The sequence below is a fragment of the Palaemon carinicauda genome, chromosome 16, assembly GCF_036898095.1.
Source record: "Palaemon carinicauda isolate YSFRI2023 chromosome 16, ASM3689809v2, whole genome shotgun sequence".
In the NCBI taxonomy this organism is placed as follows: Eukaryota; Metazoa; Arthropoda; class Malacostraca; order Decapoda; family Palaemonidae; genus Palaemon; species Palaemon carinicauda.
The window spans coordinates 68,141,360-68,167,981 of NC_090740.1; the positions used below are offsets into that span (position 1 = coordinate 68,141,360).

The 26,622-nt window shown below is 36.6% G+C and overlaps 1 protein-coding gene across 2 annotated transcripts in view; it reads left to right on the forward strand.

Moving 5' to 3' along the window:
- LOC137655757 (uncharacterized) overlaps window positions 1-26,622 on the forward strand; it is a 488,837-nt gene that overhangs the window by 433,456 nt on the left and 28,759 nt on the right. For both annotated transcript variants that reach the window (XM_068389839.1, XM_068389840.1), the window contains exon 11: window positions 3,794-4,063. In XM_068389839.1, the coding sequence (XP_068245940.1) occupies window positions 3,794-4,063 (270 nt within the window). The remainder of the gene's footprint in view (window positions 1-3,793; window positions 4,064-26,622) is intronic.

Sequence of the window (26,622 nt, forward strand, 5' to 3'; positions counted from 1 at the left end):
TACAGCATGGAGATATGGTATACTTAAAACCATTCATGAATTGGGATTAAAAGGATCATGCACCAATCATTATAAACACCAACAAGGGTCCACTTTTACAAAGATCTCCACGATGGAATCTTGGCAAGGCGGACTCGGTTAAATTTTGTGAGCTAAGTCAAATCTAGTGGAGTGCAGAACAGTTTGAAAATATTGATAATGCCATAGACTTACTGAATGGAACCCTCCATACAACAGGAATAAATTCGATCCCCAAAACCACAGGATTATTCAAATGACGACCAGTCCCATGGTGGTCTTCAGAATTAACTACTGCCCTGCTCAAGCCACCAGAAAATCTCTTGACTAGATTGTGCAGATGCAGTACTTATGAGAATTTAATTATATATAAGAAATGTAGAGTACAGTTCCGTTGTGCCATGAAAGAAGATAGGTGCCAGTCATGGGTGTCTTTTGTTTCCTCCATTAACAGTAGAACACCACCATCTTCTGTGTGGAGGAAAGTATAAAAAGATAGCTGGCAAATTCACCCCAACCCACCACCAGTGTTGAAAGTAAATGGTCAATATGTGACTGGAGCAACTGAGGTTAGCAGTGCCCTGGCTGATCATTTCTCAAATGTATCATGCAAGTGTGTAGCAGCCCCTGGTCACCAGCATAGGAACATTGAAGAAAAGAAAATTTTAAATTTCGCAACAGGAAGGGAAGAGTCATACAATTGCCCTTTTACTGAAAGATAGTTTGATTCTGCCCTTTCCACTTGTAATGATGCAGCCCTTGGACCCGATAGAATTCCAAATGCAATGATTTAACATGAGCCAGTTAATACAAAGTTATTTATTTTCAGTATTATTAATAGAATATGGCAGGATCATAGTTATCCAAGTGTTTTGGAACTACCCATTATTTTAGCTATTTTAAAACCTGACAAGGATAAGTTCTTAGCAGCAAACTATCGACCAATTGCATTGACATCTTGCTTATGTAAGATCATAGAGAAGATGGTCAATGCAAGACTGATGTGGTACCTGGAAAAGAAAGGTATATTATCCCCTATCCAGTGTGGATTTAGAAAAATGCACTCAACAACTGACGTGTTATTATGACTTGAGTCCTCTATTTGTGAAGCCTAAGCCTTTGCTTCCAAACTGCACCATGTAACAGTCTTTTTTTACCTTGAAAAGGTATATGATACTGCATGGAGATATGGTATACTTAAAACCATTCATGAATTGGGATTAAGAGAGCTACCAAAGTTTATCCAATCATTTCTTTCATGTAGAGTTTTTCAAGTGAGTGGGGGAAACTCTATCAGAGATGAAAGGCAAAAAGGAGTTCCCCAGGGTAGTGTGCTGAGTTTAACCCTGTTTGCACTAGCAATTAAGGGGATATCCTCAGTCATTCCCCAAGATATTCTCTCAACATAATTTGTGGATGATCTCCATATCATTTGCTGGAACTAGAATGGCAATGGTTGAGAGAAAACTACAACTCCCAATTGAAAAAATAATTCAGTTGGCTGATATAAATGGGTTCAAGTTTTCAACAAGCAAAACTACTATTGTCCACTTCTTTCGTATCCGCGGAGTACATCGAGATCCGAATATATACACGGAAGGTCAACGTATCCCATGTGTAGGTGAAGCTGAATTTTTAGGATTGATTTTCGATTTTAGGCTTACATGGGTTCCACACTTAAAGGCATTGAAAGCTAAATGTCTTGAGGCTCTGAATCTTTTTAAAGTTTTGTCCCAAACATCATGGGGGGCAGACCGTAAAACTATTTTAAAATTATACAAGGCCTTAATTTTTTCCAAAATTAGTTATGGGTGTGAAAAATACTCCACAGCCACCCCAAGTCGATTCAAGATATGGGATTCAATATATCATACTGGTATTAAATTGTCCACAGGAGCGTTTAAAACCTCACCTATCCCACGTCTCCTTTTTAATGCTGGAGAGTTACCTCTAGGTCCTTACCGAATATCTTCCATTATTCGGTATTGGTTTAGGTTACAAAGACTCCCTAACTCTTTAGCCTTTCAGACTGTAAGCCTTGTAAGGCAATCAACGTGCTTTGAGTTGCACCCAAAATCTCCTCAACCTTGTGGCTTTCAGGTAAAACAATTATTAAACAGTCTTGATACAATTAGAGGTAAGGTGCTCCCATTTAAGATATCATCAAACCCTCCATGGAAACTACCAGAGATATCTTTTTGCAAATATTTTATTGGTGTTAAAAGAACATGACTGAATTAGAAGCTAGGTCTCTTTTTAGGGAACATGTTGAAGAACATAGGGAATCAACTTTTATATATACCAATGGCTCCAAATCTGATGCTGGCATTGGATTTGGAGTATATAGTAGTTCTTTTAACTGTAGAGGTGCACTTCCTCCAATATCTTCTATATTTACTGCTGAATTATATGGCACACTAACCGCTATTGAGAAAATAGCGTTAAAAGAGAAGGGCAATTTTACCATTTATAGTGATTCAAGAAGTGTCCTTCAATTTTTAGAAGGTTTTGATACTAAAATCCCTTAAGTTTTAAAGATTTTATTGTGGCTTTTAATTATTGACCTAAAAGTTATAACAGTTCGATTTTGTTGGGTTCCATCACACGTAGGTGTGTCTGGAAATAAAGAGGCAGATTCAATGGCAAAGAGTGCTGCAGCCGAGTTGCTACCAAGAAGGTATCTCATTTTCTGTAATGATTTTTTTACCAGCAATTAAGAATTCTATTTATAACAAATGGCAACAGCATTGGGATAGCTTAACCGGAAATAAGATGAGAGAAATTGCCGTTATGATATCCCCTTGGAGGTATAATTGGATGCCCCGAAAATGGGAGACTACTCTTTGTCGTCTCCGCATTGGTCACGCATGGATGACACACGAGTTTCTGCTGGCTGGCCAACACCAGTTAAACATTTGACTGAATACCCCACTTATAGCACAGAAAGAAATAGGTATCTGTTTGAGGCTCGGGTTCAGGATGGGAGGTTCATCCTTGCCAAGATCCTTGGACATTATATGTCATACAATGCTAGTGGCATTTTTAAATATATATCAAAAGCAGGTCCTCTTAATGCTATTCAACTTTTATAACATTTATTTTTCTGGTTTTAATTGAATATTCTTTTAGTTATTATTTTTAATGAATGATATCAGCATCAATGACCTTTGATGTCAGGATGCCAGAGAACTTCAAATCATTCATTTATTATTGCTAGTCGTCCAGCTTCACCGAAAGTATATTTTCCTGGTAAAGAGCTCAAGGTTTGTATTGTTAGAAAAAATACAAACTCAAATTTGTCATTTTCTTTTCCCATTTTGAATATACAAATTGATTGTATATTGTAATATCTGGTGTAATTTGTACGTTTCATTAAACCCTTCAAAAGCAATTGCATCCCATCTGATGTTCGTTCACTGCTAATCAAACCACTTTGTATTGCCTTCATATCTGTAGCTTCCTCATAAATTGGTTGGCATCTATGGTGAAAGCAGTTTGGAAACTCCTGCACTGTAGTAATTTTTATGGTATAAAAGTGGTTTGCTTGGAAGTAAAAGTATTTTATGTTTTACATTTGTGTTTTAATTTTTCAATAGTAACTCAATTTGCATGTTATAGAAAAATGAAGGCTTATGGATAAAAGTACCTCTTTATTGTACATGTGTTTTTCAATCCTTCAACAGAAAGTCGGTTTGTATGTTATAAAAAAGATGAAGACTGATTTTTAGTGATTAAAGTGTCCTTTGTTTTACATTTGTTTTTCTTCTTTTGACAGGAACTCTCTGTCAATTCCACATTTGCTTGACAGTCTTTTCATTCCTTATGTGGCAGTAGAATTGGGGGAAGCAGTAAATCCAGAAAACCCTAGCGAATGCAATCAGTGCCGCATTTTGTTGGAGGGATCGGTGGGATTTTTGAATGAAATGGAGAACTTTTTCAATCATATTCATAACTTTGGCCGAACTGAAGTTTGTAACCGGCTGAACCCATCAAATAATCATGGTGTGCGAGAGGGTTGTGTGATGGCATTGCCTCATGTTACCAGGTAAGGTCTTGCATTTATGAATTAATTAATTGCTTAAAGAGATTCTTGTAGATTATATGTATGCATACAAAATGCAAGCCATTTCTATGTTGTTAATGTACCATTCCAGGAGCTAAGGCATAGCTTTCAGATGTGTATAACACTTATTCCTTCCCTTCCTGCTTAAATTTTCAGTTTTGGTTGAACTACACTGTTTTTTTTTTTTTTTTGTGGGTAAAGTGTTAGTAATGTTATTGGTCCTCCATATCTATCCTCCTTGTGTCCATTGTCACTTTTAAATTCAATTAGTCAGTCAGTATCTATTCTGTAGTTGAAAGGTCATGTTGCTTCCCTTTGATCCTATCACGAATGGAGCGACCTGAGAATTTGAGTGAGTGCAAAGAAATTCTGCATTTTCTTGTCCCAGAAAGCACTCTACTGAAAGATAAAAGTTGATATAAACTTCCATAGTCCTTTACACTCAACAGAGGATAGACAAGTTGAAAATCACAGCCATCCCCTATCTTTGAGAACTGCCTGTCAGATGGTAGACTCATTTGTGTCTATATTCATCAGTAAACAAACTGCTGTGTAAATCAAACATCAGTATCACATCTCATCCCTCCTCTATACTAGACAAACTTCCTTTAGGGGCTACTGGACTGCAAAATTTATATAAAATATGACATTCAAAGTAATTTGTATTTTTCCTAACAATACAAACTTGAGCTCTTTATTAGGGATATAATTTTGGTGAAGTTGGAAGACTAGCCATGAGACTTTTAGTGAGGTGTAACTACCCCACCGCTAACTAGCAAGGCACACTGTTCTTGTCTCGTCACTTTGACTGCAGGCAGGCCTTGCAGGGGGATAGCTCAATTCATATATAGAACTCAAGGTTTGTATCACTAGGAAAAATACAAATTACTTTAATTTGTCATTTATTCCAACACTAAATTCAAACCCTTTTGCTCTGTAGTAGTTTGGAAGGTGCTAGAATGTGGACGTGTTGTGTCAAGCTCCGCTATTCATGCCCTGAGTCATGTTTTAGCTTTGTTTCTCGCTTAAAATATCATTGAAAAGATATTAGTTAATCTTATGGAGAAACCTAAGTGATAAGAAACAGTACACCATGTCTGCTCCTAACTACATCTGCTTCAAATGTAATGAAATGGATGGAGAACGGAAAAATGGATTATATGTGAATGTAAAAGACTCTATCATAAGAGATGCGTGCATATAGTTTCAGCCATCAGTGAGATTGACCGGAATAACCTAGATTGGTTATGCCCTCACTGCGTACGTGATGTCAGACAAAACAATTTAGTAATATCAAAATTAAAGGAAGATGAGTAATCTGGCCCTGAACGAACAAGATGTGAAAATAGGTGACTTGGAAAACAAACTTGCGAACCTTGGCGCAGACACAGCAAATTCCACCCAGATCACCAACCTCACTGAGAAAGTTAACATTCTTGCCATAAATATGGAATCAATTAAAGCAACACTTCAAACATTGATAGACCCAAAACCGGAGAAACCGACATTTGCTGACCAAGGTAAGGAAAAAAATCTGTTGATAATTAAATCAACTAATACAACAACTAAAATTGCTGAAAGAAAATATGAGGTTGAACAAGCACTTATAGACATTCCTATACTTAACACGAGGTCAACTACAAATGGAAATGTTGTAAACTTTGCAAAAAATATGATCAGAGAAGAGGCGGCAAACAAAATTCAGACATTGGTGGCTGACACTGAAATGAGAAAAATCGGGAAACGAAAACCCAAAATAATGATATGCAATGTATACAATGATGATGATGATGTAGTAAATGCTTTGATTCAAAGAAATCGCTGCCTGGACCAAATCCAAAATATAGAAGATAAGATAAGTGTAGTCCTGAAGAAAAATGCCTTGGGGGGCAGGGGGGGGGGGACCACTCACCATGTGCTGAAATGTGATCCTGAAGTTCGGAGGGCTATTCATGATAATGGGGACAAAGTTTCATTACGATGGGGTATCTATAACATGCGTGATAGGTACCACGTGATCACCTGCTACCACTGTCAGAGGTATGGACATTTTGAAAAAGATTGCAAGTCTAAGAATGAAGATAAAGTCTGCGGGAAATGTTCCTGGAGACACTCCACCAGGGAGTGTAATTCGGAAGTGTCAAAGTGTATAAACTGCACAAAGTTAAACAGACCAAGGGACCATACAGTAAATTCTAGAGACTGCAATGCTTTTGACTTGGAATTGAAAAGACTAACAGAAAATACTGATCATGGTTACTAGGGATGTCATAAACTGTGGCTTTGTAAATATACAATATGTAGGTAATAAGACTGTTCAAATTCGAGAATTGATAAACGAGAAATATTTAGAAATTCGACCATTATCTGAAACATGGCTAAATAACTTGGACAAGGTAAAGATCACTGAAATGACGCCCCCCACACATGCCCTCTTTCACATACCAAAAGAAGGTAGGTCTAGTGGGGGTGTTGGACTCTTTATTCATAAAAGTTAATCAAATCTCAAAAACGTTGAAAAGAATTAGTGTAACAAGCTTTGAATATATAGAAATAAAATTTACGCCAAAAAATGGAAGAATATCCTTTGTAACAATCTACAAACCTCCTAGAACAAACTCTAGTATCTTTTTTGAAGAATTCAGTGCTCTCATTGAGATGATTATCATGGAGAAAAACGAATTAGTTATCTGTGGAGACTTCAATTTTTGGATCGATGACAAATCAAATCCTGACGCTTTGGATTTAGTGAGTTACTAGAATCATTTCGACTAGTGAATAATGTCGACTGCACAACTACTTTTACTGGGCATACGCTAAACTTAGTTATAAGTGATGACATGAATAATATTGTATCTGATATAAAAGTCGATGAGAAATGTACTATCTCTCCATTACTCAAACTTATTACGTTTAGTCTACCTCTACAGAAACATGCATTAGCATAGAAAATAAACTTTAGACATAAATCAAATTTTTCTCCGACCGTATTTATAGAAGAAGTTACTAAGAAAATAAATGATGTTATCAACATATGATGACCAACATCTGTTAGGAGCTAAGTGTGCTAACTCTCTTATGATCACTTACAGTAAAGTGAGTAAATGTGAATATACAGTGAACCCTCGTTTATCGCGGTAGATAGGTTCCAGACCCGACCGCGATAGGTGAAAATCCGCGAAGTAGTGACACCATATTTACGTATTTATTTAACATGTATATTCAGACTTTTAAAACCTTCCCTTGTACGTAGTACTGTACTGTTAACAAACTACCCTTTAATGTACAGAACACTTAATGCATGTACTACAGTACCCTAAACTAAAACAGGCACAAATATTAAAGGCGATTTTATATCATGCGTTTCCTAAACACGCCAAAAAGCACGATAAAAAATGGCAACCAATGTTTTATTTATGTTTATCTCTGATCATAATGAAGAAACAAACGCATTTACACATCTGTGTATAGGTTAGTTTTTGCATCGATTATATTGATTATTCAGTACAGTATGTTGATTTTGTTATTACCTACCAATGTTTTAATTAATTTTTCTTAGGACTTCCAAATGAAATGTTTTTCTTTATGGCGCTGCCTGAAACAACGGTGTCATAAAGTACGTTCAGTAAACAAACGAAGGCATTTAACGCGCATGATGAAAGTGGTAAATAATATTACAGTAAAAGCTTTTAGAAAATAATGTTATTACAAATATTATTTACCGTATCTATATAAAATCATACATACGTAGCAAAGCAGGAAAACAATTTACGAAAGAGAGAAAGTTAGAGAGAGAGAGAGAGAGAGAGTTGTTTTACGTACGTAAATGTAAATTTTAAACAAAAAAAATAGCCCCATTTCATATAAAATAGGTTATTACAAATATTTTACTTTATCATATTACAGTAGTCTGTATAATACTGTAAAGTTCAGTACAGTATGTTGTTGTTATAGTCGTGGCGATGAAATTCTCACGAAACAAAAACACGGCATTCCATTACAACAGCTGATTCATTCTCTCTCTCTCTCTCTCTCTCTCTCTCTCTCTCTCTCTCTCTCTCTCTCTCTCTCTCTCTCTCTCTCTCTCTCTCTCTCTCTCTCTCTCGTGTTATACAATACTTACATATAGATGAAGAAACTAAAATTAGTTTTCTTAGTGTCAATTAAATACGAAACGAAAAAATTATGCCGAGTTTACATCCATTTCAATCGTTGCTAAAAATACGGCATCCGATTTCATCAGCAAACCACTATTTTTTGGGAAACATCATTTTATTCTAGAAAATTGCTACTCTTTAAATAGTTAATTGCACATTAAGAAAGCGTGTACTTTTGTTTTTAAATTTCGGGTGTGTTTTAAAAATCGAGTATTGTTGACTTCTTTTTGTTTTACTTTTGGCTGTGATTAGATCAGCTGACGTCTAGCTGCCGCTCTTGAGAGTGTACAAATACACTAACAAAGTATCGTTTATACCATTTCTTAACTTATTCAAACCGTCTACAGTATACAGTTGATATTACATAAGCACCAATGTGTTATAACCTATAAAAAAATTTTGTTTGTTACATTTAAAACAACACACACACACACACTCTCTCTCTCTCTCTCTCTCTCTCTCTCTCTCTCTCTCTCTCTCTCTCTCTCTCTCTCTCTCTCTCTCTCTCTCTCTCTCTCTTCTCTCTCTCTCTCTCTCTCTGGGCTACTTTTCACTACCTCCCATTCCTTACCTCTCTCTATCTCTCTAACAAATGATATCTTTGTTGCTCCTCAAAGTTTCATTTACATTGAAAATCAATCATGATTCAATTTTCCTTACTTTCTCCAATCTCGCACCATCGGTCACATCGCGGTATTTTCAAAATTTCCGGAAAATCCGCGATGGTCGAACCGCGAAGTAGCGAGGGCTCACTGTAGTACCATGTGCCCACCGATGGAAAAGACTATAACCGTAAAAGACCAATCTCCTTGGTTTGATGGGAGAGACTTTGGTAAAAAAAGAGGGAAAAAAAAGACGTAAAGAAAGAAAGTGGAATAGGTTAAAAACAAAGTAATTGGGTAGAATACAAAACTGCTGCGTGTCAATATAACTACCTACAAAGAAGGAAAAAAAGTGAATACTATAAGAGAAAGATCCTCGAAGCAGCAACAGACATAAATAAGTTATATCGTCTCCTGAATGGTATAATGGGAAATGTAAAAGAAAAGAAGCTACCTGATGGATGCAGTGACCAGGAACTAGCAAATAATTTTCTAGTATTCTTTTAAAACAAAATTGAAGACATAACCAGGTCATTTGTAAATACTCAACATCAGATTAATGAGACACCAGGGACACAGACAAAATTAATACGATTTAAGAACATAACACAAGATGACATCACCAGAATTATCAAGAGAGCAAAGAAAACAAACTGCGCGATCGATCCTATGCCAATATCTGAAGTAATTGGAGAGAGAGACTTTTCTAGTCTAGCCAAAATAATAATGAGAATAGCAAATGCAAGCATTGATGAATATAAGTTTCCTAAATCTGAGAAAATGGCTATAGTCACACCAGTTCTGAAAAATGCACTAGATTACCTGGAATTAAACTCATATAGACCTATTTCAAATCTATCCTTTGTCTCAAAAGTGCTTGAATATGTAATTCTTGAACAACTAGTCAGCCACTTAGAAGTAATAGAAGCTTTGCCTGACAACCAATCTGCTTACAGAAAACTATACTCTACGGAGACAGTCATCTGCTCCGTTGTAAATGATATGCTAGAAATGATAGATGAAAATAAATGTGGTATCTTAATACTGCTCGATCTCAGTACTACTTTTGATACAGTGGTGCATGATACTACCGCTAGAGAGTTATGGGGTCTTTTGACTGGCCAGACAGTACTACATTGGATCCTCCTCTCTGGTTACGGTTCATTTTCCCTTTGCCTACATACACACTGAATAGTCTGGCATATTCTTTACATATTCTCCTCTATCCTCATACACCTGACAACACAGATTACCAAACAATTCTTCATCACCCAAGGGGTTACTGCACTGTACTTGTTCAGTGCCACTTTCCTCTTGGTAAGGGTAGAAGAGACTCTTTAGCTATGGTAAGCAGCTCTTCTAGGAGAAGGACACTCCAAAATCAAACCACTGTTCTCTAGTCTTGGGTAGTGCCATAGCCTCTGTACCATGGCCTTTCACTGTCTTGGGTTAGAGTTCTCTTGCTTGAGGGTACACTCGAGCACACTCTCCTATCTTATTTCTCTTTCTCTTGTTTTGTTAAAGTTTTTATAGTTTATATAGGAGATATTTATTGTTGTTACTCTTCTTAGAATATTTTATTTTCCTTTTTTCCTTTCCGCACTGAGCTATTTTCCCTGTTGGAGCCCCTGGGCTTATAGCATACTGCTTTTCCAACTAGGGTTGTAGCTTAGTAAGTAATAATAATAATAATAATAATAAATGATATACGGTCCATCGGCATTGAAGATCAAACTTCAAATACCTAAAGGACTACTTGGTTGGTAGAAATTACTGTGTACAAATTGGAAACTCTTATTCTTCATATGAACCCTTAAACAGAGGGGTACCCCAGGGGAGTGTACTCGGCCCAATCTTATTCTGCATCTATACTATTGGTCAATCGAAAATGCTACAAAGGCATGGCGTGAAGTTTAAACTATTTGCAGATAACACACAATTTTACTTCTCCATAAATGATATACATGACACTACTGAAACTCTAAACCGAATCCTTGATAGTGTTAGAGAATGGATGACATTTAAACAACTAAAATAAAACAAGAACAAAACTGAATTCATGGTGGTGGGCAAGAGAAACAGCGTGAGAAACTTAGGTGATATTCAAATGAACATAAATAATGACTCGGTGCCGATATCTAGTAAAGTTCGAGATCTAGGTGTATTTCTTGACTGTAACCTGTCTCTAAATGCCCAAATAAATAATGTAATAAAAACTGCTGGTTATCATCTAAGAAATATTGCGTTTATAAAAAAAGTACCTGGACGAAAATTCTGTAAAGAAACTTGTGATAAACTGTGCAATTACCAGGATTGACTACTGCAACTCTATCTACTACAATTTACCAAAAGTGCAACTTAAGAAATTAAACAGAGGAGCAAGACTGATAAAAGGTATCCCACCTAGAGAAGGGATCACCCCTATACAAATTGATTTACACTGGCTGCCGATTAAAGTGAGAATTGAATTTAAAATATGTACAATAACCCACCAAGTTATCAGAACCAGGCATCCAAGATACTTGAGAGAATTGCTACACATTGCACAGCCAACAAATTGTGTCGACACAAGAATAGTTACAGATGGCTTTAAACTGTTGGAACCTTGATATATGTCTACTTTAGGCTCTAGAGCCTTTAAATATGCGGCCCCGAGACTATATAATAAGCTCCCACGAAACATTCGAATGATTGAAGACATTAAAGCTTTCAAGAGGAAACGGAAGACTTATTTCATGAGTCTTTTGACAGTGACGATTTAACAGTAAATGAACAATGTGTAGTAGGTTGGCCAGGGCACCAGCCACCCGTTGAGATACTACCGCTAGAGAGTTATGGGGTCTTTTGACTGGCCAGACAGTACTACATTGGATCCTTCTCTCTGGTTACGGTTCATTTTCCCTTTGCCTACATACACTCTGAATAGTCTGGCATATTCTTTACATATTCTCCTCTATCCTCATACACCTGACAACACAGATTACCAAACAATTCTTCATCACCCAAGGGGTTACTGCACTGTAATTGTTCAGTGCCACTTTCCTCTTGGTAAGGGTAGAAGAGACTCTTTAGCTATGGTAAGCAGCTCTTCTAGGAGAAGGACACTCCAAAATCAAACCACTGTTCTCTAGTCTTGGGTAGTGCCATAGCCTCTGTACCATGGCCTGTCACCGTCTAGGGTTAGAGTTCTCTTGCTTGAGGGTACACTCGAGCACACTCTCCTATCTTATTTCTCTTCCTCTTGTTTTGTTAAAGTTTTTCTAGTTTATATAGGAGATATTTATTGTTGTTACTCTTCTTAGAATATTTTATTTTCCTTTTTTCCTTTCCGCACTGAGCTATTTTCCCTGTTGGAGCCCCTGGGCTTATAGCATACTGCTTTTCCAACTAGGGTTGTAGTTTAGTAAGTAATAATAATAATATGAAATGTTGAATACCCTGAACGAACAAGGTAAAACGACAGTGGATGTCCTGTAGAAAGTGGGGTTCCCCTGTTGTATGGGACCAGAAAAGCAGCCATCAAAGTAAAGTAAGTAAGTTTATTAGGGACGACTCGTACTTCAGGAGGGTGGAAGTCCGAACCAACTGGCTGGTTTTTGACCCAGGGTTTCTCTGTACGTGCTCTGCACATATGAGGGAGAAACCATGACACCTTGCCATCTGTTTGTGCAAAGCATGCATTAGCAGCCTGGACAATCTGTGATTTTGTGATACTAGCAATGTGACTAGTCTAGGTAAGAATCCTCAGAAATATAGGAATCTTTGAATTAACCATAGAGTCATAGACGTTACCCAATCCCACCTCGCCAGTGAGTATGGGGATGCAACAAGTATTATTTCCATGCCAGGTTACACAAGGGAAATGATTTTACCTGCAGACAGAGGAGGCCAGCTTGCAAAGGACTGTAGGGGCTGTCCCCCCAAGAGAGGGGAAGGTGAAAGAAAGAACCAGTCATTCTTAAACATTCATCCCAGACTAATCCCAGTAAACCTCTGCCCTCAACCATCTGCTACTTGTCCCAGCAGAGATGGTGTTCTTCGTGATTCTCCTCTTGACCTTCCCCATGCTGACACTCGGGAGCGAGCTGCTGCGGTTATTTTGAGGTAGTACCTCAAACTTCTCACTGAACACAGTAACAGTTGATCTGGATCATCGTTTACATTACGAGGACTCCTAATCCGGAAGGGCCCGGATCTAGGATCCGCTACTCCTGGATCTTGAGTCTTGGCGATAAACTCGGGGACAAAGCCGAGCATTCCTCCCCCCCCCCCCCATCCCTTTGAATGGAAGACGTCATTTGAAAGACCAAGGATTCACCGACTTTCTTGCCCAAAGCCAACATGAGCATGGAAACCATCTTCAAAGTCAAGTGAAGATCTGATGCCTGACGTAATAGTTCGTAGGGAGCACCCTTCAGGAACTGAAGGACGTGAATTACTTTCCCTGGGGATGGTATTCGTGCAATTACCTGTTAAGAGAAACAATAACAGATTACTGTAAGTCATTTCTTTGGGGGCAGCTTGAAGCCTACTAACTAAATTTTACAATGAATATAACTGACAATTTTGAACTTAACATGTATTTTCCTAACATAAAAACCAAGTATTTATTCACACAAACCCTTATTTATTGTATCGCCGCTAGAGAATATTCTTGAACAACGGTCACTTGCATGGCCTCTAACTCCTTCAGGCCGTCTGTCGTAAGCTCATCATGGTGCTCCTTAAAAAGCTCCTTAATGTTGTGTTCATCAACTTCCAGACCCACAGACCTCCTGTGTGTAATGGTCTCAGCAACCTCAAGTGGCGCAACAGGTTCAGGATCGTCTACTTTTTTGGCTTTGGCTTCAGCTTGGCCTACGTGGAAGCCCTCGAAGCCTCTTGCTGAGACGGCATCAGGCCACAGCTTCTTCCAAGAAGAGTTCAAGGTGCGCTTTGAAACCTCCTACCAAGCTATATCGAATAATCTGAGGCATATCACTACATTGAAATGCTCCTTCCAAAATTCACGCAGGGTGAGATTTGTGCTGTCAGTGATTTCGAGACTTCTCTTGAAGAGATGTTGAAAATCACTTGCTGGTCTGTGGGCTGGAGGAAAGGGGTCATGTTAGGCAGAAGGTAGAGAACCTTGATGAACAAGAAATCCAGAAGGATATCATCCTCGAGGCCTTGAGGGGGGAGCAGGGACATCGTCAAATGCCAGCAGGCATTACAGAGGAAGGTGTTTCTCTTCCAAATATTTTTTCATAGTTGGACTGAAACATAGATTTACCCACTTGGTAAACAAAGAGTCTTGTTACCCAGGCTTTCGCATTAGCTCTCCACATTTCCGGAAGCTTCTTAAGTACTTTGTGTACCTTGAAGGCTCCAGGAGTCTCCGAATGATACACCAGCAGGGGCTTCACCTTACAATTCCCACTTGCATTTGCACAGAATGCAAGGGTAAGCCTGTCCTTCATAGACTTATGCCTGAGTAGCTGCTTCTCTTCCGCCGTGATGTACGTCTGACGAGGCATTTTCTTGCTAGAAAGCTCAGTTTCATCACAGTTGTAGACATGCTGGGGACTTTAACCTTCCTTGATAGTCAACTTGATGAACGTCTTAACAAAGACTTGAATTAAAAAAAGAAAAGTTAATTATTATGCTTACTTAAATTAGAGAAACGGGAAAAAATTTACACCATTAACCTACCTGTCCCTTGGTGCCTTAAAACTAGGAACACAGCGTTCCTCCTTGACTACGAACATTTTCCGATGCACCTTTCAAAACAAACCAGCGAAAAAATAAAAATGTTTTATATAAAATACTGTACACTAAATTACTGTACTATACAATACTATATATTAAGAAAAATATATTACATAAATTAAATTATGAGGTGTACACATTTAAGAAAAAGTATGTACTGTAGCACTCAAAATGCAAACATTTAAATAATAAATGAAATACACTACAGGTACTTAGGGTACCAACTTACACTCAAACTGCAGTACAAACATTTGAATGATAAATCAAATATTGTACAGTATGTACGGGTACTGAAGGTACCAAAAACTAAACAAACTTGGCCATATTGTAGTTTCATGCAATATATATAATATATACCTAATAAACCCATGACCCAAGGGATCATTGGAGAAGTTAGGAGTGTGTGAACGTCAAGTCATAACAGGATGCGAAAGTCAAGACCAAGCTAAATCATTGCATAGGTAACATTTTGTATGAAGAGTAAACACAACACAAGCATCCCGTGAGAAACAGTTGACTTATTTGATCTTTGCATGGAACCAGATGGCTTCCGATAATAATCTTGTGTAATCATATTTGTAATAAATGCTGAGATAACTCATACGACGTTATCACCAAAACTTATATTTTTGTCAGTTCTATTTTCAATTGTCATACGGAATGGTCATCCGACCAAACCATCCATACTCCTGTGATGAAGCTACAAATAAACCGTTTTAAAGTTAACTTAACTAGTCTTATTCAGAAGAAGTAACCTACAAGTCCAACAAATCTATATCACATTGAAGAGACATGAGATAGAACACTAATGTGTGTTTATAACAGTATCACACCAACTATTGGTGGCAGCGATTCAACTTTAAGAACCAGTGATATCAACTTTTTTGAACCAGCGATTTAAACTGTAATACTTAGCAGTTACAACAGTAATAAATCTACAATTACGACGAAGTATCTACATCCACCGAAGAAATGAACACATCGAACATCAACTATAAATATTATACAAACTGAGGACCAGGATCTTCAATCAACATCTTAAGAAGACGAAGGAAATAAAACATTCAACAATACGATGGGAAATCAAATCGAAAACATTCATCCAAACAGCTAAACTCTCTCAAACCAGAGAGAGAAAGAGGAAATGACGTCATCGTCCATCGCCCATAAATACTGAAAGCTAAGTACATTTCTTTATTCATTCAATTTTAGGCAGTGAAGTGTTTGTTGTCACGAGTCGATCGTCCATTATTGCTGGGGTGAGTTATTTGCAAATGTTAATTTTTCCTTCATTAAAGGAAACTGTATTCAACTTCGAATTCTCGTCTAGAATTTTTTTCTCCTTGCTAATTCAGTTTTCTTTCAGAAGTTCTCGGGAAATATCTTTATATTAAGTATCATTGTTTTGGGGGGATTATGTTATAATCTGCAACATATCTTTATTGTATAGTGCTTATGCGTTTAAGCAGTGGACGTCTGTATTCATATAGAGATTTTGATAGGATCGCAAGGAATCGAAGAGATAGAAAAAAGTTAAAGTAAACATGACACCTCCTTTAAATCTCGGACCAAGTATCCCCACCCCCGGACCTAGTAACCCCGCTCCCGTACTAACCCTAGTGAGTGCCAGATCGGCTATCCTTGCTTTTCAAGGTCGGGTCAATGGGTTCTTACCTCAAAATGTCGAGTCTTGGATTTCATCAGTTGACGCTCACTTAAATGCAAAATATATCACAGACCCATCTGTACAATTGCAAGAAGCTAAAAGTTTTATACACTTTTCTAAAGGAGATGCAAGCACGTATCTTAGGGGAGTTTCCTTTCAAGAGGCAGTTACATGGGACGATTTCAAAATTAGGCTACGTGCGATCTATGGCGGTGAGGAAGCCTTAGATGTAGTTTTAACATTAAGAAATACACTTAATCAAGCCTCTATGACTCAGATTAATGTTATAAAAAGAGCGGCTCTCATTACCGATAGGCTTAATGAATATCAAGATATTTTAGGTAATTCCACATGGGTTACGGGAGATAACATTGCCGTGAAAGATTTCTTACGATTAATGTATTTAATTTGCATGACACTTATGTTGCCAGAAGCTTTAATGCGGTGTTTTGATAAAAAGTTAACGCCCGAAAGTACAGAATTAGATGTATATAAACAGATAAAGAAACACATGTCTAAGTGTACTGATCTTGATCCCTTGTTTACACAAGTTTTTGCAAAAAATGAAACTAAGCAACAACAAGTAAACTAAGTTAATAATAATAAAGTTGCAGGAATGACATGTTATAATTGCAAACGTCAAGGTCACTTGATCGCAGACTGCAGAACGCAATATTGTTCAATACATAACAGTTCAACTCATTCATATAGTCGATGCTACTCGCGTAATCAACAACAGAATCCTAGAAATACACAGTCAATTCCACAGTCAATTCCCTATGGAAATAAAAAGAAAAATCCTCAGTTCAATAAGAAGAAACAGCCAAATGTCAATGCAGTTCAAAATCAAAAACAAACAAATAGTGCTTCAAATAACTCTGTTCCTGGGCCGTCTACCCAGAACTCGCAAGGTCAGACTAATTTTCAGAATGTGCAGAGCATAGCAAATACCGCATAATTAACTCCAATGGGGAAGAGAGTGATGGGTCATTCGTATCAACATCAGTAGTATCAAATAATCCATTTAATGTTTTATCAGATCATTGTGAGGCAATAGATTTTCCTATGAAACACACAGCCGAATCAAATAAATCAGTGCAGGCTCCCGTAGATTTGCAACAAATTCACTCAATAATAAGCCAAAATGAGTTACGACCAACATTATATACTGTAAATTTAGAACACCGATCCTTTACATTATTTTTTTACTCTGGTAGTCCACGTAATATCATGGATTTGAGGACTCATCATTTGTTATTTTCGAACTTCCCTATAGAGAAGTCCGGAGTAAGGCTCTTGGGTATAGGAAATAATGAATTAAATGTAATAGGCGTAACTCATGTTCAGTACAAGGTCGGTAAGCGCACGTTTGCCGATACCTTTGTCGTTGTATAAAACATTGATATGTATCCTGCTGTAATTATAGGATACCCATCTATGGGCAATCAAAATATTATCTTAGCCCCTGCCAAGCACAGTGTGTATATCAAAGGAAAATTCTATTAGTCTTCTAATACCTTAAAATCAGTTTTGGATAAAAAGGAGACGACAAATAAAACAGTAATGTACGTTGAAGAACCAATCACTTGTCTCAATAATAAAGAAATAATATACGCGACCCAACAGAATTCTCGTTCACCTGTAATATCATCTAGCACGCAATCTATCGAGCCGAACGTAACTTCGAATATAATAGTGCGAGTAAAGAAAACGTTACCGGGATCTGAAATATTAATCCTTTCCGACACTTTGAAAACTAACGGATTGTCCGTCACACAAGCTATTTATACAGTCAGCTCACAACAACAATGTAATATTGAAGTCTGTAATCATTTAAATACCACTTTAGTAATTCACAAAAATCAACATATCTTGGATGTAGAAGTTTATAAACATCGTATTCTTACCGTCGCTGAAATCAATCACGCTCAATCAGTTGCGGATGAATCCCTTTTGCAATCTATTAAAAATAAAATCAATAAAGACATTCCAGAGGAGGAGATTCAGCAGAAATATTTTGGACTTTTAATCGAATATCATGATGTTTTCTCCACTACGGATGGATCCTTAGGAAAAACAGATGTTATTGAACATCAAATAAGGTTAAAAGACAAGCAGAAAATTATCTATGTACCCTCGCACAGACTCCCTATGAAATTCCAGAATGAGATAAATGACGAAGTAGGTAAAATGCTAGAAGAAGGAGTCATTAGGAAATCGAACAGCCCTTATAATTTTCCATCAATAGTTGTACCGAAAAAAGATCGAACATGGCATATATGCGTAGACTTCCGTCGCTTAAATGAGGAAACGATCCCTGATCGATTCCCAGTGCCATGTACTGACGATATTTTATCTTTGTTAGGTCAATAAATATTTTACCAGTTTGGACTTACTTAAAGGCTTTCACCAGATATCATTTGAAGATAATAGTATCCCATACACTGCCTTCAGCACAACCAGGGGACATGAATTTTTGCGTATGCCTTTTGGTTTACGTTGTGCTCCCATAACATTTACTAGAATGATTAACATATTGTTTGAAGACTTACTAGGGGATATATTGCATGCCTATATGGACGACCTTGTAATCTTTTCTAATACCTTAGAACAACATCTACGTAAACTTTAACTAGTCCTACAGAGACTAAGACAGCATAACTTAAGGGTAAAGATTAGTAAGTGTGAATTCTTCAAGATGGAATGGGTTTATTTAGGTTTTACGGTGTCTAGCCAAGGTCTTAAAGTAGTCCACGATAAGGTGTCGGCTATCCGTAACTTTCCGATAGCTACTAATGTCAAGGGAATACAGCAATTTTTGGGGTGTAGTGGATATTACAGGCGTTTTATACGCAACTATTCAATAATTGCCGCTCCCCTAACTGATCTTACGAAGAAGGGCGTAGATTTCATATGGTCTGAGCAGCATCAACAGGCGTTTGATACCTTGAAAGATGAACTGTGCAGTTCTCCTATTCTTAAAATTTCCTGACTTCGGTAAGGAGTTCTTCAATGCAACAGATGCCTCAGACCTAGGACTAGCAATATGACAAACAGTTTTTTCCGATAGCTTTTTATTCACGTAAACTGAGAACTTCCGAAAGTAAGTATGCAGTAATAGACAAGGAAGGGCTAGCAATTGTTAATTCACTAGTGCATTTTAAGTTCATAATATACGGTTATCCCGTCAAGGTTCTTACTTATCATAAACCCTTAACCGACTTCTTTAAAGGCTTTAGTCACAGCCCCAAATGAACTCGGTGGCATTTGATCATCCAAGACTTTGGCTCGAGGATCGGGTATTTACCAGGGAAAGCAAATATCATTGCTGATGCATTATCACGCAACCACGTGTCATCTTGTACGGAGCCATTAGCTGAAATAATAGATATTTCAACATCCATGCCTATTGTTAAAACTGTATCTGAACAGGAAGATCTGGGCTGGAGCGCTGAATTATTACAGACTGAGCAAAGAAAAGATCAGAAATTAGAAAAAATCCTTAATGCTTTGAAAGGAAATTCTAAGGAAAAGGAATATATAAAGTATACGCAGCAGAATTATATAATCAAGGACAATATTCTGTGTAGATCCGTGACTAGGAAAACCCGCAATACACCACATGTAACTAACGACCAGGTAGTGGTACCAATCTCACTTATATCCACTGTCTTAAATTGGTCGCATGCAAATCCATTGCATGGACACCCGGGGTTCTCCATAATGTCACAGAAAGCCAAATCATTATTTTATTGGCATACGATGCTTACGGATATAAAAAAGAACTCATAGCTAATTGTCGCACTTGTCAGGAAAACAAAGGGCACACGAAAACACCTGTCAGCTTAGGGGCTTATCCCGTGCCCAATCAACCCTTTGAAAGAATACATTTAGATTTATTAACAGGATTTTGTGAGTCAGACAGGAGAAATAAACAACTCTTAGTAATTGTAGATTCTTTGACTCGATATACAGAACTGATAGCGCTTAAAACTAAAACTGCGATTGAATGCGCTAGGAAGTTTTACGAGTGTTACATTTGTAAACATGGAATTCCACACATGATAATCTCAGACTTGAGTGGAGAATTTAATAATCATTTCCTTAACTCATTGTGTGAATTCCTTATCATAAAGAAAATCAATACCATGATCTATCACCCAGAGTCGAATGGGCTAATGGAAAGAGCAAATAGGAAGGTTTTAAACATATTAAGATTAACACTAGGGGGATCAGACCCCAACTGGGATATTGCAATACCTGTGGTACTAAGTACTCTGAATCACTCATATCATGTATCAATTAAAATGTCGCCGCACGAGGCATTGTATGGTACCCCAGTTAGAACGCCTTTCCATGTATTAACGCCCACAACTAATTTATCAAATCCTTTAAAGGAAGTTGTAAATGCAAGCAAAAGTCGTTATGATATCCTTCGAAAGAATTTAGAAGAATCACAAATCATAATGAAAAGGAATCATGATCAAATAGCGAAGCCAACTAAAACATATACCGTGGGTGATAATGTATACATACAGGTAAATGTAAGTAAAGGACTCAATTACAAACTAACACCTAAGTTTGTAGGCCCATTTAACATTTTGGAAACATTAACAGCCAATGGATTTAGAGTTCAAAACGTATCCCGACCCACTGATGAGAGAATTGTACCATTGGCTCACATAAGAAATTAAAAGAAGAGAGAAGGAAGTGAGGGAATTTTTTTTTAATCTATGAAACTTGTATATTTGTATGTTAAAATTTTTTTCTTCTTAATACAGGAGTAATTACATATATTTTTCTCATTGCAGGTTTCCAAAATGAAGTTTTTATTGTTAGGAGCGATATTGTTCGCTCAGACCTTTTTCTCGTGTGGGAAGAGCCCTAAAACTAAAAGTATAGATTTTAGATATGGCACTATAGTAAAGAGAACAGAAGACGTTTTTATTACTGCAAGCAATATAGTTGTAGAAGTAAACATGCAAGCTATTTTTCCCCCAGAGAATGACGTCACTAGCTTAAAGAGCGACATTTCAAGGTTTGCTGCTTCATTAAATGAGATGCATAAAAGACATTTTCCTTTTAATACAGAGAGTTCGCTTGCACCGACACTAAGAGTAGCAGAAATGCTATCCCAAGACTTGCAAAATAAGACTTATGAGGCAGAATGATTTGGCTCGTGACCTTCTGGTGTGGACAGTAAGACACAGTAACCTTGAAAGACGTGACCCGTTTGTTTTTGCTGCACTAAACATCTTTGGATCTGTTGCAAGTTTAGGCTTAGGGATTTCAAATCGTCATAAAATCAGTAATCAAAATAAGAAAATGTTTTTAGAACATGAAAACGAATTAGTTTTGTCAGAACTAAGGAATCAGTTAACATCAATTAATCAAATTATGAGTTTGGTGAACGAACATTCAAGCAAAATCAGTCAGATTATGGAAGTACAAAACTTGCTGACAATATTAACATATAATAATTCAAAAATAGATCATATCCATACTAAAATTGCTCATTTCATTGAGAAATCAAAAGACTATGTGGAAGCTATTACGTTAGCAACTAAAGGTGTTCTATCACCACATCTGTTGCCAATAAAAGACTTAACGTTAATTTTGGAGAACGGACGGGAGAAAATAGGTTATGTTCCTTTGTTAGACCCCCATATGTTAGAATTTTATTATAGCCTAATTACAGTAGGCGTTGAAAATTACAGGATCATGATTACAGTTCCCTTTGATTCTTCCGATGCCTGGCAATCATACAAGATATCACCATTCCCGACTTTCATGACGAATAACTCAAGTCCAGTAATATCCAGTTTGACAGGACACGTGTTGATTTCCCCTGATAAGGAAACATAAACGGTCATTAAAGACTTGAATACATTAACTCTCTGTTCAGAGGCAATGAATAATAAAGTATGTACAGCTGACTCCTTTCAATTCCATAAAAAATCGATGGATTCATGCGAGTTAGGTATAGTGCTAAATGGTGCTCTCTCATACATATGAAAATTGTCTGAAAAATCTTTATCTTTTTGACGATAATAAGTTCAATTACAGATTGAACAACTGCTAGTGGATACGATACGACAAGGCCGGCTTCAATGTATCATGCCCGGACGGATCCACGTCCTATTCCCAGATCTTCGTTGCAGCAGATGGTTGCATCGGTATGTCCACGAATTACACGGTCCAAGGAATTAACACTATCATCAGGGAACGGGCCTACTTCGCGAATTTCAAGTGGACTACTACAATTCCATCCTTACCTCTCCCATACAACGCACGAGTGGCTAATCGGTTGATGAAAATAACCGAGATGGACCTCCCGTCACCGACTTATGCAGATCTTCATTTCTACGTATTGCTAGCATCAATCAGCGTTACAGTGATGATATTTATCGCCGTTGATATCTTTGTTTGGCGTAGGTTAAGGCAAAGACAGGTGGAGCTCAAGAGGAACGTTTTGCCATGTCCAGACAACACTCCATATTTTTTGAAAACTTTTCAATTTAGAGCCTTTTGAAATTGGCCATTTCATTCACTCGAAGGAGTAAAATTGTCTGGAATAGTGAAGTGCATGAAAAGCAGTTAGTACGCTAGTAATATGTAGTTGAAGATTCTCTAGGACATTTGCATTTTAAAAACATTTAAAAAAAAAACGTTGTTTGGGCACCTAATAAAATATATAAGCCCTATATGTTAAAATAAAAGTATCTTTTGGCCATCTAATAAAATGTATAAGGCCTATATATATATATATATATATATATATATATATATATATATATATATATATATATATATATATATATATATATATATATATATATACAGTGATGCCTCAGGATACGAAATTAATCCGTTCAGGATGCGGTTTCGTATCCTGATATTTTCGTATCCTGAGTCGTGTTTTACATGTAAATAGCCTAATCCGTTCCAAGCCTTATAAAAAGTCACCCTTTCTTTCATAAACACGCTAAACTGTAGTAATAAACATGCAATGTAGCCATTTCTATCATTCAATAATTAACACAACCGTTAAAAACAGCCTAATCCATTCCAGAAACCACTATGAGATTATTCAATAATATAGTTATAGCCAAGTTATCCCCCCAAGCCCAAAGAAAACGGTCCGTTTTCTTTACTACTGTATAAAAGTTACGGTACTGTATGTACGTAAAGCATTTAGATCAGTGAAGGTGTATTGTTACCTGTACGTACACCTAAATTAATGATTGATACCTGTACACTCTGAAAAAAGGTTACAGTTAATTAGTGTAACAAAAAAGTTGAAACTTACCTTTTGATTGAGACGATGTCCGATAGCGAAGTCGCGGCAGAGGAGGATGGCATAAGGCAGAAAACGTAACAAGTGACAGACTACGTACAGTAATTTACACACTTAGCACATTAACACTTAAACTTTACGAAATAAAAAAATGGAAGAAATAATTAACACTTAACATTACGTATGGAAAACTATAAAATGAAAGAAAAAATTACTTTAACACTTAATGGTAACATAAAACTTAAAATTGAATTTTTTTTTTTTGCTCTTTTATAACTACGTTTTTCTTATTTTCTAAATCTCTTCTACTTCATCACTTTTTTCTGATTCTTTTCTTTACTTTCACCTTCTAATTCTTCATCCCTTCCTCTTTTCTGTTTCTTTTCTTCACTTTCACCTTCGTCTTGGCCTACTAATACCGCTGGCCTCTTTAATAAGAAACTATCCATTGAAGCTTGTTTCTGCCTACTTTTCAACACATTTCTAAAATGCGTTAGGCAAACGTAATATAATACACTACGTAACAAGTGACAGACTACGTACAGTAATTTACACACTTAACACATTAACACTTAAACTTTACGAAATAAAAAAAATGGAAGAAATAATTAACACTTAACATTACGTATGGAAAACTATAAAATGAAAGAAAAAATTACTTTAACACTTAACGGTAAAATAAAACTTAAAATTGAATTTTTTTTTTTTTTTGCTTTTTTATAACTTTACGTTTTTCTTATTTTCTAAATCTCTTCTACTTCTTCATCACTTTCTTTTTTTCTGTTTCTTTTCTTTACTTTCACCTTCTAATTCTTCATCCCTTCCTCTTTTCTGTTTCTTTTCTTCACTTTCATCTTCGTCTTGGCCTACTAATACCGCTGGCCTCTTTAATAAGAAACTATCCATTGAAGCTTGTTTCTGCCTACTTTTCAACACATTTCTAAAATGCGTTAGGCAAACGTAATGTAATACACTACGTAACGTTATATACAGTCTATGTATAGTAAACACTAATACAGTACAGTGCACAGTAACGAATGTTTATTAACGATAACACGTGGCGTACGAATGTACTGTATATTAACACTAAGTCAAACAAGCGAAAGCAAACAATGTCTGTTAACGATACCGCGGTCGGAACGAAAAGAGAGAGAGAGAGATGAACGCCCGTGCGTAGGCAAGCTGGGATAGTTGCCGACCAATAGGAAAGCAGGATCTTATGGCGTCAGCTAGCGTCTGAGTAGGGAGATAACCAATGGGTGAGCGGGAGGCTGTAAGTGAGTCTACCCAAGTTCAAAGTCAGGCGGCGTGCGCTTTTTAAAATTACTCTCGGCGAAGAGTTGGGATCTCGTAAGGTTTTCGTATCCTGAAATTTTATCCGTATCCTGGGGCATAAAAATCTTCTAATCACTTTTCGCATCCTGAATTTTTCGTAAGTAGAAACTTTCGTATCCAGAGGTATCACTGTATATATAACCGTGGTGCGTGTACGTACCAGGAATTTTTTTTTGTTTGTGCACTGAAATTATATCTTTACCAAGGTAACAAATATTCTTTATTAGTTACCGTATTATAATAATCTGTATTTTTGACAAAGGTGACAACTATTTAACAAGTTACCGAATTATATGTACATCAGTTTTTTTTGGGGGGGTACCACATAATCATTTGCTAGCAATATACCATACATAGATCTGTATTTTCCATGCATTTTTCTTTATTTTTGACAATATCCGTTAGGTATGTATTTTTTTTTAAATGTACCTATTTGAACATTCATCCTTGATCACTTGTTTATGGCTAAAAATATTATATATATATATATATATATATATATATATATATATATATATATATATATATATATATATATATATATATATATATATATATATATATATATATATATATATATATATATATATATATACATCCAGTCACACTCCTAGAAAACATATTTTTAACATAATTTTAGTTATTCAAATATTTGAAGGTAGCTGTCCGGGCTAATGTAATATATACATAAACCCATGACCCAAGGGATCATTGGAGAAGTTAGGAGTGTTTGAACGTCAAGTTATAACAGGATGCGAAAGTCAAGACCATGCCAAATCATTGCATAGGTAACATTTTGTATGAAGAGTAAACACAACACCAGCATCCCGGGAGAAACAGTTGACTTATTTGATCTTTGCACGGAACCCGATGGCTTCCGATAATAATCTTGTGTAATCATATTTGTAATAAATGCTGAAATAACTCATACGACGTTATCACCAAAACTTATATTTTTGTCAGTTCTATTTTCAATTGTCATATGGAATGGTCATCCGACCAAACCATCCATACTCCTGTGATGGAGCTACTAATAAACTGTTTTAAAGTTAACTTAACTAGACTTATTCAGAAGAAGTAACCTACAAGTCCAACGAATCTATATCACATTGAAGAGACATGAGATAAAACACTAATGTGTGTTTATAACAGTACCACACAAACATATATACTACAAACTCGTGTCTCTACGTTAAGGAGATTAAACAATATTTAAACATTAATTACATGTACATACACTCAAAATGCAAACATTTAAATAATAAATCAAATACAGTAGAGTATGTACAGGACAGTGCTTAAGGTAGCAAAAAATAACTCAAATTGGCAAAACTATATATAAATGCAATATCTACTGCAAACTCGTGTCTCAGTGTTAAGGCAAATTCTAAGCTAAAGTTAAACTACATTTTAACAAATTAACTACAAAAACTATACAGTAACTACAAAATATAAGAATTTTGAATATAAAATGTCCATAAACTTACCAGTTGACACACGATGACACATGAAGCACGAGTGAGGCCAAGTCAGCGAAAGATGGGATGTTGTGCTGGGCGAAGAGGGAAGTGGCGCATAGCGAGCTGGATGCAAAGGTCCACGGGCAGTTTGAAATCGTCACACTACAAGAGTACTTGTCGCGAACCCGTGAATGTGATTTTTTATTTAATAGGTTATGCGGTTCTCTGTGTCACGAGAGCAAAATCACAAAGAAAGAACCCACTTATAAGGAGGGC